General features: G+C 45.0%; 8 protein-coding genes across 8 annotated transcripts; 4 read left to right on the top strand and 4 right to left on the bottom strand. All coding sequences in view use genetic code 12, as the record gives it.

Annotated features, from left to right (window-relative positions):
• Nucleotides 1-261: 261 nt before the first annotated feature.
• CJI96_0003926 (uncharacterized protein) lies at nt 262-1236 on the top strand (the record flags this gene model as incomplete). Its single annotated transcript, XM_029037161.2, has 1 exon — nt 262-1236. The coding sequence occupies one exon, from the start codon at nt 262-264 to the stop codon at nt 1234-1236; it is 975 nt and encodes a 324-aa protein (XP_028888217.2).
• An 85-nt stretch (nt 1237-1321) lies between these two features.
• On the bottom strand, nt 1322-1936 carry MAD2 (spindle checkpoint protein MAD2; the record flags this gene model as incomplete). The annotated part of the gene is made up of 1 exon (XM_029037160.2): nt 1322-1936. The coding sequence occupies one exon, from the start codon at nt 1934-1936 to the stop codon at nt 1322-1324; it is 615 nt and encodes a 204-aa protein (XP_028888216.1).
• A 721-nt stretch (nt 1937-2657) lies between these two features.
• Nucleotides 2658-3493, bottom strand: CJI96_0003924 (2',3'-cyclic-nucleotide 3'-phosphodiesterase; the record flags this gene model as incomplete). The annotated part of the gene is made up of 2 exons (XM_029037159.2): nt 2658-3442; nt 3490-3493. 2 exons carry the CDS (start codon nt 3491-3493, stop codon nt 2658-2660), a joined length of 789 nt encoding a protein of 262 aa, XP_028888215.1.
• Nucleotides 3494-3702: 209 nt separating this feature from the next.
• SOL3 (6-phosphogluconolactonase SOL3) lies at nt 3703-4479 on the bottom strand (the record flags this gene model as incomplete). Its single annotated transcript, XM_029037158.1, has 1 exon — nt 3703-4479. The coding sequence occupies one exon, from the start codon at nt 4477-4479 to the stop codon at nt 3703-3705; it is 777 nt and encodes a 258-aa protein (XP_028888214.1).
• A 125-nt stretch (nt 4480-4604) lies between these two features.
• On the bottom strand, nt 4605-6167 carry GCN5 (histone acetyltransferase GCN5; the record flags this gene model as incomplete). Its single annotated transcript, XM_029037157.2, has 1 exon — nt 4605-6167. The coding sequence occupies one exon, from the start codon at nt 6165-6167 to the stop codon at nt 4605-4607; it is 1563 nt and encodes a 520-aa protein (XP_028888213.2).
• A 677-nt stretch (nt 6168-6844) lies between these two features.
• Nucleotides 6845-8371, top strand: NMD3 (ribosome-binding protein NMD3; the record flags this gene model as incomplete). Its single annotated transcript, XM_029037156.2, has 1 exon — nt 6845-8371. One exon carries the CDS (start codon nt 6845-6847, stop codon nt 8369-8371), a length of 1527 nt encoding a protein of 508 aa, XP_028888212.2.
• A 427-nt stretch (nt 8372-8798) lies between these two features.
• Nucleotides 8799-10655, top strand: APG7 (Apg7p; the record flags this gene model as incomplete). Its single annotated transcript, XM_029037155.2, has 1 exon — nt 8799-10655. One exon carries the CDS (start codon nt 8799-8801, stop codon nt 10653-10655), a length of 1857 nt encoding a protein of 618 aa, XP_028888211.2.
• Nucleotides 10656-10798: 143 nt separating this feature from the next.
• On the top strand, nt 10799-13312 carry CJI96_0003919 (uncharacterized protein; the record flags this gene model as incomplete). Its single annotated transcript, XM_029037154.2, has 1 exon — nt 10799-13312. The coding sequence occupies one exon, from the start codon at nt 10799-10801 to the stop codon at nt 13310-13312; it is 2514 nt and encodes an 837-aa protein (XP_028888210.2).
• Nucleotides 13313-13332: the final 20 nt, after the last annotated feature.

Genomic DNA, 13332 nt, shown 5'->3' with positions numbered 1-13332 from the left:
CGATATTACCTTTTCAACATGTTTGAGGAGCCAGAGGATCAAAACCCAGAAAACGACTCCCTCAGTGAGCTTGAGAAGGACCCGTTCTTAGTCGGATACACTAGTCTTTTTTTGGCAACAAAACACGAGGATTGCATCAAGAAACTCAGAGATATGCAGCTGGTGGCCAACAAGCTTCGAGACATTGACCAGGATGCCAAAGTGGTGAACAGGGCCAATGGTGCGCTGATGCCTCTAGTGGAATTGCAAAGGAAAGTTATCATGAGCTTGGAATTCAAGCTCCTTCAGGTACTCAAATTTGACTTCTTAAATGGAGCGGCAAACTCGCCTTCCGTGGATTACTTGGTGACTCTGTTTTCCAAAGAATTGGGGCTTGACTATAGCTTGACGCTATTCGGGTGGCTTGTTTCTTTCGATATCATGTCAACACCACTTTGTTTGGTCATCCCTCCACATTGCATTGCTTTAGCTATTATAATTGTGTCGCTCAATTTGGCTCCCAAAGGCATGAAGGTGAAGCATGGACTGAGCGATACGGCCACCGAAAATATCAGCGACATCTTAGAGAAAATTGACTCCATGGGCATGTTCAGGTGTCCAGAGACTCTTCTAAATGAAGGTATTGTTTATATTTTGGATTACTACGTGCATCAAATGAAGTTCCTGATTCTCAACGAATATCTTCCACCGGTGGATCCTGAGACTGGAAAAGAGCAGATTTTCAAATTCATGGACCTCAAATCTCGCTTCAATGACTTGAAAGTATTGAGTGAGCAGAGCGCCTCTTCTACGACCTTGCTCAGACAGGACTCGTACCTCAGAAAGTGGGACTACTCAGTGGCCTCTAAAGGCGCAGCTCGCTTTATAATCAGTAACAAGAGAAAAAGATTCGACTCGGAGTTTGCAGTGTTGCGACCACAAAACAAGCAACAGAAGCAGCAGCAACAAAGAGATAAGGAAGAACAAGAAAAGGATAGAGGACATCCTCGTCCCGATCTGTCACGAGAACACAAGAATGATGGTTTATTAGAGACCAAACTCAAAGATCAAGAAATCGCTGAGGAAAGGGAAGGAGAAAATGAGGAAAAGCAAACAGATGAGCAGCAAATTGAGAACGAGGAGATCAAAAATGAGGAAGTTAGAGAGGAAATCGAAGCTAATCAGAAACAGGAAAAGGAAGACGCCAGTAGAGATAAGGAAAATATCAAACAGTCTGAGTATCAGGAAACTCAATGAGTTAATGTTGAAACCCCCTATGTACCTTATGTATAATACATGCATCCTAATGCTAATTTTTCAACGAAGTATCTAGCTCACAAGATCAACCGAGCTTGTAGCTTACCGAGGTACCTACCTGGTGATTGCTTGTACTAAATGAAGAGAAATTGACCGAGTCTGCTTCACCCACAATCAATTTCCCATCACCTTGAGTGTCTGCCCACTCGCTAGGTATTCTTCTACTATCGTAGCTAGGATCCGTGTACACCAAGACATTGAATGTATACTCTTCATCGTTCAAGAAAGGCAAATACGATACTGATGCCGTGATTTGACGGAAGATTGCCTGAATCTCCCTCTGCATTTGTTCTTTTGGTTTCTCGCTAACGTCTCCGTCGCCCTCACTCTGGATATCAACCGAAAACACCCATCTCTCAACCGGCTCGGTGGTAGCCTTGTTCATTATCACCAAAACAAGCTTCAGTAGCCTGCCTCCGTATATCCATTTCCTGAGCTGGCTCATGATATTGCTGATATAGTCTTTGACATCGTTATCACAGCTGACAAGCATAGGCAAGTCGTATTTTCTCACGGTTATGAAATCCTCAGGCGGGTAAATGCCTCTTTGGAAGAGTATGCTATGAATTGCAAACTCGAAGAAGTCCACCACGACTTTCGACGACCCCTTGAGGGCTAATTTGGACGGCGACACGGTCATGGTGCAACGAAGATGTGAATTGGTAAACAGCGCGAATAGCAGAAGTTGGAGCCATTTATGAGGGACCCGGTGATGAGACTCCAAATGAAGCTTGTTGTCTTGAAATTGTTAGAGTATGTGGTTTGAATCGAATTGTTTTCTGTTAGGTTGTTTTTCGATGTTGTTATGCAGATTTCGATTTTTGGTGGTCATTACGTTGCACAACAAGTGCTCTCTTTTCGCAATTGTAGAGTAATAGTGCCTGTAAGTTAGCTACTTTCGTGGAGCCATCGAAGCCACAGTAGATTAAACCGGATGTCAAAATTCGAATTTCTGTGTAAAAGCATGAAAAAGCTGAATATTATTCTACTTGTATCTTAAATGAATGGAAAAACGAAAAAAAACCACCACACTTGGAAGATGGGCTTTTATGGCTGCAAACTGAGGTTCTAAGTAAGGGCAAGAAGCCGCAGATTATTTAAAAAGCCATGGGAGGAAAATTCAAGAGGATTGATGTAGCTCGAGTTCACTCAAGAAGGTCTCACCATTTGATATATATAACAATTATTGATAGTAAATACAGATCTGGATTACATTAGGACTTGTAGACCAATAGGCATTCCTGGTTAGCGAGACAAATGAAATAGCCCAAAGAGAGCGTTCGGGTAACCAAGTTCCAGGAGCAGCATCGCTATAGCACAACCAATTTAGAAGGCAGCTCATTCATCCAAGCAGTATGGAACTATACATCCACAGACCCTAGCACCACCCAGTCGTTGACGTCACCCTCACAGAGGACCAACTTCAAGACTCCACCATCCCACGAGATCCCATTACCCGTCCTATTCCACTCGTCCAGGTCACAATTGTCAATGCCCAAGTAGTCCAGCACACGCAGGCGAATAGTGTGCCACAAGGCGTTGTCAATGGGGTGGAGATCGCTGTACACTAGAGATAAATGTGGCATGTACTCTCTCACAGCCCACTCAGCTGCCTGTTGAGCCAGCTCCTGCTGCAACTTTCTCATATCCACCTCAACTTCCTGAGGCGCCTCTGCTTTTTTCGACTTAGTCAGTGGCCTTCGTCTCACTAAATTCCCGCTGTGGTCCTTATGATACAAGTGTGGGTTCTTGGCCTTGTGCTCAGCGTCGACTTTCGCTGGCAATAACACAAAGATCTCTTGCACTATACGAGCGAACGAGACTAGCGTGGGATCCTCGAGCACTTGGAAATATAATTTCTGGAAGTACTTTCGCTGGCTGTTCACCCTACCCAAGCGGATCCAGTGCTCGTGTTGAGGGGACTTTGGAAGAACGGACAATGCAGACGCACACAGAGATAGAATCTTGCTGACATCGTCTTTCGGGTTGTCCAAATCAACGGCCAAATTGGTGGAGATGGTGATGTGGGGGTCGAACCGTGGCGGCAGTCCGGGGAACACTGTATTCAACGAACCCATAAGGGTCAGCAACTTGTCCAGGAGCCCCAGATTTTTTTTGGGACATAGCCATAATGCAACGCCTAAGCCTGTGAATTAGTAAGTGATTGGTTCGGGTGGTTCGATGCGTACTTACCCATTGGTGACTACTTGTTGGTAATAGATAACTCGGTGCGAAAAGGTGCAATATACGCCCGAATTCGGGTTCCACCAGAAAGCACGAGCAAATCGAAGCAGCCGAAAAAAACGTTAGATTTATTTTACACCTTGGCCATTTGGTGTGAATTTTATATGATATATGTATATAAATGTATATTAGATGTCCGTGAGCGCTATGTGCCTTGCTGCCTTAATACTTTGATGGAGTCACATTCACGTTCTTGAGGGCGGCGTCATTGACAAACCATGTCACAGGAACGTTGAGGTCGTTCACGAATTTACAAGGCAACTGAGACTCTGGCTTGTTGAAGATCTCATCAATCGCGGGGGCCTTCCCTTCACCCTCTGCAACGAAGGCAATGTTGCCTGCCTGAGACAACACTGGGAATGTGATGGTGATTCTTCTTGGTGGAGGCTTTGGAGAATCTTTAATCAACGCAACGAGGGCTTTGTTTTCTTTGAGCAAAGGATGCCCCGGGAACAATGAGCATGTGTGTCCGTCAGGGCCACAACCCAAAAGAATCAAGTCGAGATGGGCATCGTTGGCAAAGAGCTTGCCGTACTCTTCGGCAATGGCCTCGTCCTTGGCATTATCAGAGCCTTCAGTTTGACCATCAGAACCAGTTATTAAAGAAGCATCGATGGTGTGCACTTTTGGTTTAGGGGACCCAGCAGGCAAGCTCAGGAGAACTTTCTCGTCGAAGAGACCATAGTTTGACTCAGCGTGGTCCAAAGGAACAATTCTTTCATCACTGAAGAAGACTTCCCATTTATCCCACTTGACTCTCTTGGAGAGTTCTGGATCATCGATCAAGGCTGCTTTCAACACCTTTCCCAACGATCCGCCAGATACCGCAACCTTGAAAACTCCAGCCTTCTGTATGGATTCGTCTTGAATCTTGATGATGTAGTCACCAACGGCCTTAGCCACGTCAGAAGACTCCTTGTTTGAGTATAAAGTTACCATTTTTATGTTTTAAATGATTCAATGGATGGAGACAGGTCAGTTAATCAGCTTTGGTCGCTCGGCAACTAGAGCTAGCCATCCACTATGTGCACACCACAACCATGAAAACCGTTAGTTGCAAAAATCTAGTCCAAGTAGTGCGAGTAATCAGCGCTCTCTTTGATCTTCTTGTTAAGAAATTTCTCGAGTTTTGTGGCATTTTTGTAATAGGTGGTAGTTTCAGCGTTGTAGGATCTGCAATTGTTGAAGATTAAGCGACAATCGTATAGGAACTGCTCAAATGACTCGTACTTATCGTTTTCGAGCTTCAGCTCCATGGTGCTGAGATCCATGGGCTCCTTGATGACATCATAATAATCTCCAACTTCTTCTTTGTTAACCGGAACAGCGAATGGCCAAGCAGATGGGTGGTTGGTCAACTCCTGGAGAAGTGTCATCATGAAGTTGTAATGTGGGCCCCTCTTCGGTTTTTGTGCTATCTTGTCCATTTCCTCCAGCCATCCGCTTTCTAGAAGACCCGGAATGTCCTTTGCTTGGAGTTTGAAATTAGGTCCGGCATTTTTAAACACTCTGAGACCAGGACGTACCACGTGGGATTTGGAACGCATCTTGATTTTCCTTTCTATAGCTGCTTTTTGCAAAAGTAAGATTTTCGCCAGGTCAAGATATCTTAGTCTATTTGGGAGCATAGAGCACTGCATTAGAGTACCACCTTCATAATCTTTGATGTAGCCCATCCACACCAGCTTATCTAGAGTAATTTCTTTGGTGAAGCCCTGCTTCTTGAAGTACCCAATGGCATAATTATCTGCATAGGTAAGGAAATACTTCACTGGAGACGTAGCACGGACGTAGTCTTTGAGGTGATTCATCAAGTGGGCACCATAACCACGAACCTGTTCGGTGGATGAAATGGCACAGAACACAATCTCAGCAAACTCACGCTTGTCGAAAGGTCTATAAGTAATTCCTCCGACAACAGTAAGAGGTTTTCTCACGACAGCCATAGATAAATGCGATCTGTCATAGACCAATCGCAGAATATACTCACGAGGCATCTTTGGCAATTGCTTTTGAAAGATGTTTTTAAGTCCCGTGAGTACTATAAGGTTTTCCTTCGTATTGTCGTTGTTCACCACACGAAACTCTATCTTGCCGTCTCTTTCCTCGAGCACAGACGGCCTTTCTTTAAAGGAGTACTCTACCCCGTCGAAATTAAATGTAGTGATTCGTCTTTTCTCTTCCTCATCCTCATCATCCTCGTCGCCACCATCGTTTTCGTTTTCGTTTTCGTTTTCGTTTTCATTGTCAATTTCGTTGTCATTATCATCGTCGGCCTCCTCTCCGTCATCGTTGTCGTTTTTGTGCTCGTCATGTTGCCCATTCTCATCCGTCTTGACATCCCCATCCTTCCCATTTTCTTCCTCGCCACTTTCTTCACTTTTATCACCGGAGTCAACGAAGGATGCGTCTTTTTCGGCTTCGTCATCTTCGATTCCGTCCGCCTCGAGCTCATCCTCCTCTGTCTTGACCCTCACCTCCTCCTCGTCTTTTTCCTTCTCCGACGCCTCCTTGGAATTGCGTTCTGCCTCTTCCTCTCGCCTTATACGTTCAGCATGTGCCCCTTTGCGGAATTTTCTAGTGGACGTTTCGCTTGACGGCGCGGTTCCACGTTTTCTGTCTACCATGAGGCTCTGGTGAAGTTTACAGTAGTTTATGTGAGTTTCTTGATGTGTTGGTGGTGTGTGCAGGCTGCTGCAAAATTTGGAGACTCCGCATCCTACAATGCTCAATGCTACTACTACATAACTCATAATCAGTAGTAAATCACCACCGCATCTGGAGCACATGATAGATCCCTCCCTTAATAGTTGCCATTAATTCATCATTACCTTTTTATATTTTTTGTCATGTCAGCCCCATTAACGTGCCTTCTCAGCATGGATCCAGGTCTCCACAACATCAGCAGAAAAACTCAATTCAAAAGAAGTGGCTTTTGAGCAGTAAAACTGATTTGAACCCTTGACTGGCCCAGAAAAACATTCTAATGGAACGTTTAGCCATCTCATTCTGCTAATTGCAGCCGTTGAGTCCCGCGAAAATAAGACTATCCTTATCTAAGGACTCCGACCTCTGCTACCGTTGAAAACAAAGACACAGGGCTTGCATCAAGCTCAGTGTTCAGAAGCCGTCTTAGATTCTGCTCTTTGATAGGTTTTTGATTGACTTGTTGTGGGGACCTGACCAGACCCTGGGAGAAGCTGGTGTACGGGTGCAGGAGTCACTTTCTCTATCTACCATTACTCTTTTTTCGCTGCTCATCTCATTCCACCTCTTAGTAATCCTCATTTAGTACCACTTCATCATGTCTGGATACGCCCCTCTACAAACCCAGGACTCAGGTCCCGTGGCCACAGTTCTCTGCTGTAACTGTGGTGTACCCATGGACGGCCTGCTGGGGCTTGTGATGTGTTACGACTGTATCAAGCTCAATGTCGATATCACAGAGGGAATCCCCAGAGAAGCCAATATTTCTTTTTGCAGAAACTGCGAGAGGTTTTTGCAGCCGCCTGGCCAGTGGATCCGTGCGCAATTGGAGTCGAGAGAGCTTTTGGCAATTTGTCTCAGGAGACTTAAAGGGTTGAATAAGGTGAGGTTGATCGATGCCTCATTCATATGGACAGAGCCACACTCGAGGAGAATCAGAATCAAGTTGACCGTTCAGGGGGAAGCATTGCAAAATACTATTGTGCAGCAGACGTTTGAAGTCGAATACGTGGTGATTGCCATGCAATGTCCCGATTGTGCCAAGTCGTATACCGCCAACACTTGGAGAGCTGCTGTGCAAATCAGACAGAAAGTCTCCCACAAAAGAACATTTTTATACTTGGAGCAGTTGATCTTGAAGCATAACGCCCATGTGGATACCATTTCGATCCAAGAAACCAAGGATGGTCTAGATTTTTTTTACTCGCAAAGAAACCATGCAATGAAGATGGTGGACTTCTTGAGTGCTGTGGCCCCGATAAAATCGAAAAGATCCGAGAAACTCATCAGTATAGACACCCAGTCGGGCCTGTCTAGTTACAAGTTTACTTTCTCCGTGGACATTGCCCCCATCTGTCGTGACGACTTGGTGGTTCTCCCCAAGAAGCTTGCTCATCAGCTCGGAAACATCACTCGTCTTGTCATTTGCTCAAAAGTGACAAACTCTATCCAGTTTTTGGACCCCAATACCCTTCAGACAGCCGATCTTCCGTCGAACATTTTTTGGAGAGCTCCCTTCCCATCGCTTTTGGATGTGACCCAGCTTGTGGAGTTTGTTGTGTTGGATGTTGAGCCCACCGGTGACGTTAAAGGCAAAAATGTTCTTGCAGACATCACTGTTTGCAGAGCCAGCGACTTGGGCGTGAACGACCACTCATTTTACGTTCGTTCCCACCTCGGTGGGATTTTGCATCCCGGTGACCTGTGTCTCGGCTACTACCTCACCAACACCAATATCAATTCTGACCTTTGGGACTCATTGGACACAGACAACACCCCCGAGGTCGTGTTGATCAAGAAGCACTACACGAGAAAGTCCAAGAAATCCAAGAACAGACAATGGAAGTTGAAGAGAATGGCTCGCGAGCACAACGACATTGTGGCCAACGACGACTCAAGACAAGCCAAGCAGGAACAAGAGCGTGCCGAAAGAGACTATGAGTTGTTCTTGCAGGAGTTGGAAGAGGACCAGGAGTTGAGGCAGACCATCAACTTATACAAGGCTGGCAACGAGCCGCAGCCCGAGGAGACGGAGAACGAGATGGACGACATGGACGACGACGATGCGCCAGAGATTGGAATTGATGAGTTGTTGGACGAGATCGACGGCATGACATTGGAATAAACTTTTTATCGGGTATGGGTCACAGGTCATAGGTCATAGGTCATAGGATTGAGCGAAAGCAAAGGGGCTACTTAATAGAGCTCGACCAGGATTTGAACGTGTGGTGTAAAGGAAGCTCAAGAATAAGTAGCTAAATGATCTACAGATTTCGTAGAATAATGAATGATGCGTCAATACAGTTCGCAGCCAAATCGAAGTTTGAGTAATAGATGCCATTAGACGATGAAGAAAGAGACAGAATCCATCAAATGGATAATGGCAATCAAGGCAACTCTATTCATGCACCGAAATCACTGCATTTAATAAATCTACCAATATCTTCAATTAAGCTCTTCTCTCCAACGCCTCCACAGTTTCCCCATACTTTATCTCGCGCGCTATTTAGTACTCTAGTACATCACATTCTTATCAGACACCTCCCTTGGAAATGGCCTTAAGATATACGCCCCTTCAGTCCTTTGTGGAATCTTCGTTCTTCACAGAGCTCTCGGACCGCAAGCTCAATGACTATAAGCTCGACTCTGCCCCTCGCCCGATCCTGGGGTTCATGACGCTGCCTTTACATCTCAACAAGTTTAACGATAAGCCGATCATCAATCTTGACTACACGAGTTTTGAAGAGCCTGAAGATAGCGAGACCACAAATACTGTCGCTGGGGAATTGCTCAATGTTAATACCATCGAGGAGTTCAAGCTGTTTGACAAGTTGAGTTCGCTCAAGCTGTGGGGAGAGGTGTTGAGAAAGGAGATGGAACAGAGCGATAAGGGATTTACGGAAAAGTTCTACTTATTGGCGTTTGCTGATTTGAAAAAGTACAAATACTACTACTGGCTAGCCTTTCCCTTGCTCCACTCACGCTGGCTGTTGATCGAGCTGACGAACAATAACGAGTACGAACTTCAGATCGAAGAGTACCTCAAGAAGAAACCTTCGACATTTCTCTCGGTCCAGGGAGACGAGATTGTGGCCTTCAACAGCAGTTTAGACTCTTCGATGTTTGTTTATGTGGACACTTGCCTTAATCCAGATAACTGGCCTCTGGTTCAGCTCAGGAATTGGCTCTACTACCTTGCCCTTAAGGGTCACAAATGCATCAAGCTTTTGGTTTACCGCAACAATGGTCTGTCTCAAACGCTCAAGTTGGCTTTAGACGAAGGTTTTGACATAAAAGAGGCACCTAAAGTGACCGGGTGGGAAAGAACGGTTCAGGGCAAGCTTGGGCCCAAATTGGCCGACTTGGGGTCGCTTATAAACCCACTGCAACTTGCCGAACAGGCAGTAGATCTAAATTTGCGCCTCATGAAGTGGAGGGTGGCGCCCCAGCTCGATCTTGATATCATCAAAGAGCAAAAGGTGCTACTTTTGGGTGCTGGCACCCTTGGTAGCTATGTGGCGAGAGCGCTCCTCGGCTGGGGTATCCGAAATGTTACTTTCGTGGATAACGGCCGTGTATCATACTCAAATCCAGTTAGACAGCCTCTTTTTGCTTTCAAAGACTGCTTCAGCGATGGTAGACAAGGAGCCCCCAAAGCCGAACGTGCTAGCGCAGCCCTCAAAGAGATTTACCCTTCGGTTTCTTCCAAGGGGTATAATATGACAGTTCCTATGATTGGGCACCCTGTCACAGAAGGATCCAATATGGAAGAGAACTACAATAAGCTTGATGAGCTTTTTGGTGAGCACGATGTGATATTTTTGCTCATGGACTCTCGGGAGTCTCGCTGGCTCCCCACAGTGATGGGATTGGCACATGATAAGATTGTTATCAATGCTGCTCTTGGGTTCGACTCTTATCTTGTCATGAGACACGCTTCACTTAGTACAGAGAATCGCTTGGGCTGCTATTACTGTAACGACGTGGTTGCACCAAGTGACTCCCTTCTGGACAGAACTTTGGACCAGATGTGCACTGTGACACGTCCAGGTGGAGCCTTGATGGCCTCATCTATTGCAGTAGAGCTTCTTGTATCGATTTTGCAGAATCCCAAAAAACAGCATGCACCTGCAGGGGACAGCACTAAGTTTGGAGAAGTTCCCCACCAAATAAGAGGCAACCTCAACACATTCCACCAGTCAAAGCTTTGGGCACCTGCTTACAAGCATTGCAGTGCCTGCTCAAAAGCTGTTGTAGAGGGATATAATGGAGAGAAGTGGGAGTTTGTCAAGAGGTGCTTGAATGACAAGAGCTACTTGGAGGAGATAAGCGGGCTTCGACAAGTACAAGAAGAAGCCGAGAAAGCTCTAGAAGAATTCGACTTTGAGGATGAAGTCGATGATTTTTAGTATCATCCGGCCATTTAATAGTACGTCTCGTCTTTAGCGTGCGGGTTGGAGTTTTCGCAGCCTACTACTACATAAAATTCGCGTTCGTGATAAAATCAAAACACATACATTGATCTCATCACAACAAAACCTCCACAGTGCGGATGAGCTCATCGACAGGAGTTCCAGCGCTCACAGTGAAACTTCTGAACCCTAGCTATTTGGCTTCAAACGTGAAGGTTCCTGTCTACGCTCTGGCTGTGAAGCCTCGTTCATTGACCGAGATACCAAATGTGAGAACCCAGGAGACCCTCATCGCCAATGATCTCCTTTCGATTTTGCTCGGATATGAAGGCAATTACGTTCGGTATAGTGAAAAGTATGACTCTACTCGGGTTCAGGACAGAATTCGTGGGCCTGACTATAAAACTGCCAGGCACTTGGATGTATCATTGAAGAGCATAACCAAGAAGCTAGCAACGTATGGCAAGTGGTACTCTGGACTCAATAACTTTGTCCAAATTTATGATCATCCACAGTTGGGAAGAGTGAACCAGAGATTATGTTATGAGATTCGGATGTTTATGAAAGAGTACCAGCGGCTAGTGTTGGACTTCGAAACACAATTTAAGATATCCCCAATTCCAGTGACAGAGATGGATAATATAATAATGCAGCGTGTGGCGAACAGAATGGCTCACCTTTATGAGATTGCTAACACTATCCACATGAAATCGGAAGAACGGACAGAGTCCCCAAGTTTCAACTCGTTTCTCGAGTTTGTCAGGCAAGACTTGGCAATGACGGGATCTATAAGCGCTTCGACTGATACCAACAAATTCACCGTGTGTAAGGGAGGCGTGGTGTTGCACATCGTCACTGAGAGGATTAATGCGTTTAAGGGGGACTCCGAGGCATTCCATTTTCTCACAAGATTGTTCGATTCTATATCCATGGAGTATGTCTCGCTTCTCAACGACTGGCTAACGGAAGGTCAGTTTGATGATCTATTTGGAGAGTTTCTCATTAAGAAAAATGATTTGCCCACGAATATTTTTTACTCGGATATGGAAAAGTACTGGAGTGAGCTTTATGTCATCAAGCTCGATGGAGTTCCTGATCAGCTACTAAACAAAGATATTCAGCACAAGATTTTGGCGACTGGAAAATACCTCAACATCATCCGCCAATGCAGTGGTATAGTGAGTTTCAGAAGTCTTCCGGATTTTGCTAGACTTTCAATGCAACCCATCGAGAGCTTGTTTGCGCCTGACCTCCATTTAAAAATCATACACAGGTACAAACTAGCGAACAAATTGTTCTTGAGGCTTCTACTAGAAGGCTATCAGCTACAAACTCTCATAAACGACCTCCATGAGACTTTCCTCTTGAACAAATCCTTTGCAATTGACAAATTTCTTGCATCGGCGTTCCACGATCTTTCCAGAGACAAACATTCGGCCCCTACAGCAAGAATCCAGCGTCTTTACAATAAAATCTTTCTTAGTCAGAAACCGCTAGAAGAAGATGCGTCTATCTCAGATATCATACCTCAGTGCAAAAACTTCAGCGTTGATAGAAATAATTTTTACGAACTTGCGCAGGAAATCATTGCCATTGAATCTTTTGACGCTGATGAAAAGATGAGAGATACAGAGTCTGCCTCTGACGCCATAAAGAGAATAGTCAGCCGATCATTATCACGGCGTCAAACATCACTGTCTGGATCAGACGTACCTAAGTCACTGCACGAAGTTGATTCAGTTGATCAATATACAATTGCAAGTGTTAATATCGACATGGACCTTCCATTCCCAATTAATCTTATTATTGCTGACAACTACATTTTTGAGTATCAGCTACTTTTCAAGCTACAGATGATTTTGAAATTCGCAAATATGGCCACGGATAGAACTTGGAAAGAAATCAATTTCTCAACCGTTTGGAGGTACCGAGGATTTCATCCCTCTGTGCAAAATAGTATCGGAAAGTGCAGAGCTCTTAATGCTAACGTCAAGGGATTTGTCAATGCCATCCAAACATACTTCAATTATAGCATTGTCGAGGAGAACTTCGGAAATGTCTTAAAGGTTCTTGAGTTGTACACACATCATGCTTCCAAGGAAATTGTCTCAGATCAAAATTCGAGCAACGGCAGGAATTTCCTCAAGTCTTTCTACAACGGGAACGATGTCTTCGACAAGAAGATCAGTGAAATGAGTAACAGGCAAGGGGCAACCATACACAGGCAAGTCGAACAAAGATACGATGATGTTCAGGAATTGAAAGATAAGATCGGAATGTACCTCAACAATATGTTGCGTGACGCAATGGTGACAGATGAGAGACTCCTTTCGTGTCTACACAATATCTTGACCGTAGTGATACACATCAACAACTACATGAGCAGGCTCAAAAAGTCGTTAGTGTTGATGGACGAGAGGCAATTTGCTGCATTTAAAAGAGATATGCCCGAAAGATTCGTTGACTTGAAAGTGAATGACGAGCTCATTGGAACGCGAGCCGCGTCGTTTAAGCAGATTGTGGACGCATACACTGAGGTCTTCAACCAAGCGATTGGCGACTTGTTGTATTTGCTTCGAAACACCGACGCCAACGAAAACCATCAGCTTCTGGACTTTGCTACGCAGCTCGAGGTATGCGTTTCAAGGAAGTAATAACTTCATTTACAATAGTA

Source organism: Candidozyma auris, chromosome 4 (assembly GCF_003013715.1).
Source record: "Candidozyma auris chromosome 4, complete sequence".
Classification (NCBI taxonomy): domain Eukaryota; kingdom Fungi; phylum Ascomycota; class Pichiomycetes; order Serinales; family Metschnikowiaceae; genus Candidozyma; species Candidozyma auris.
The sequence above is the reverse complement of the archived record's forward strand: the minus strand, read 5'-3'. Positions and strand labels throughout refer to the sequence as shown.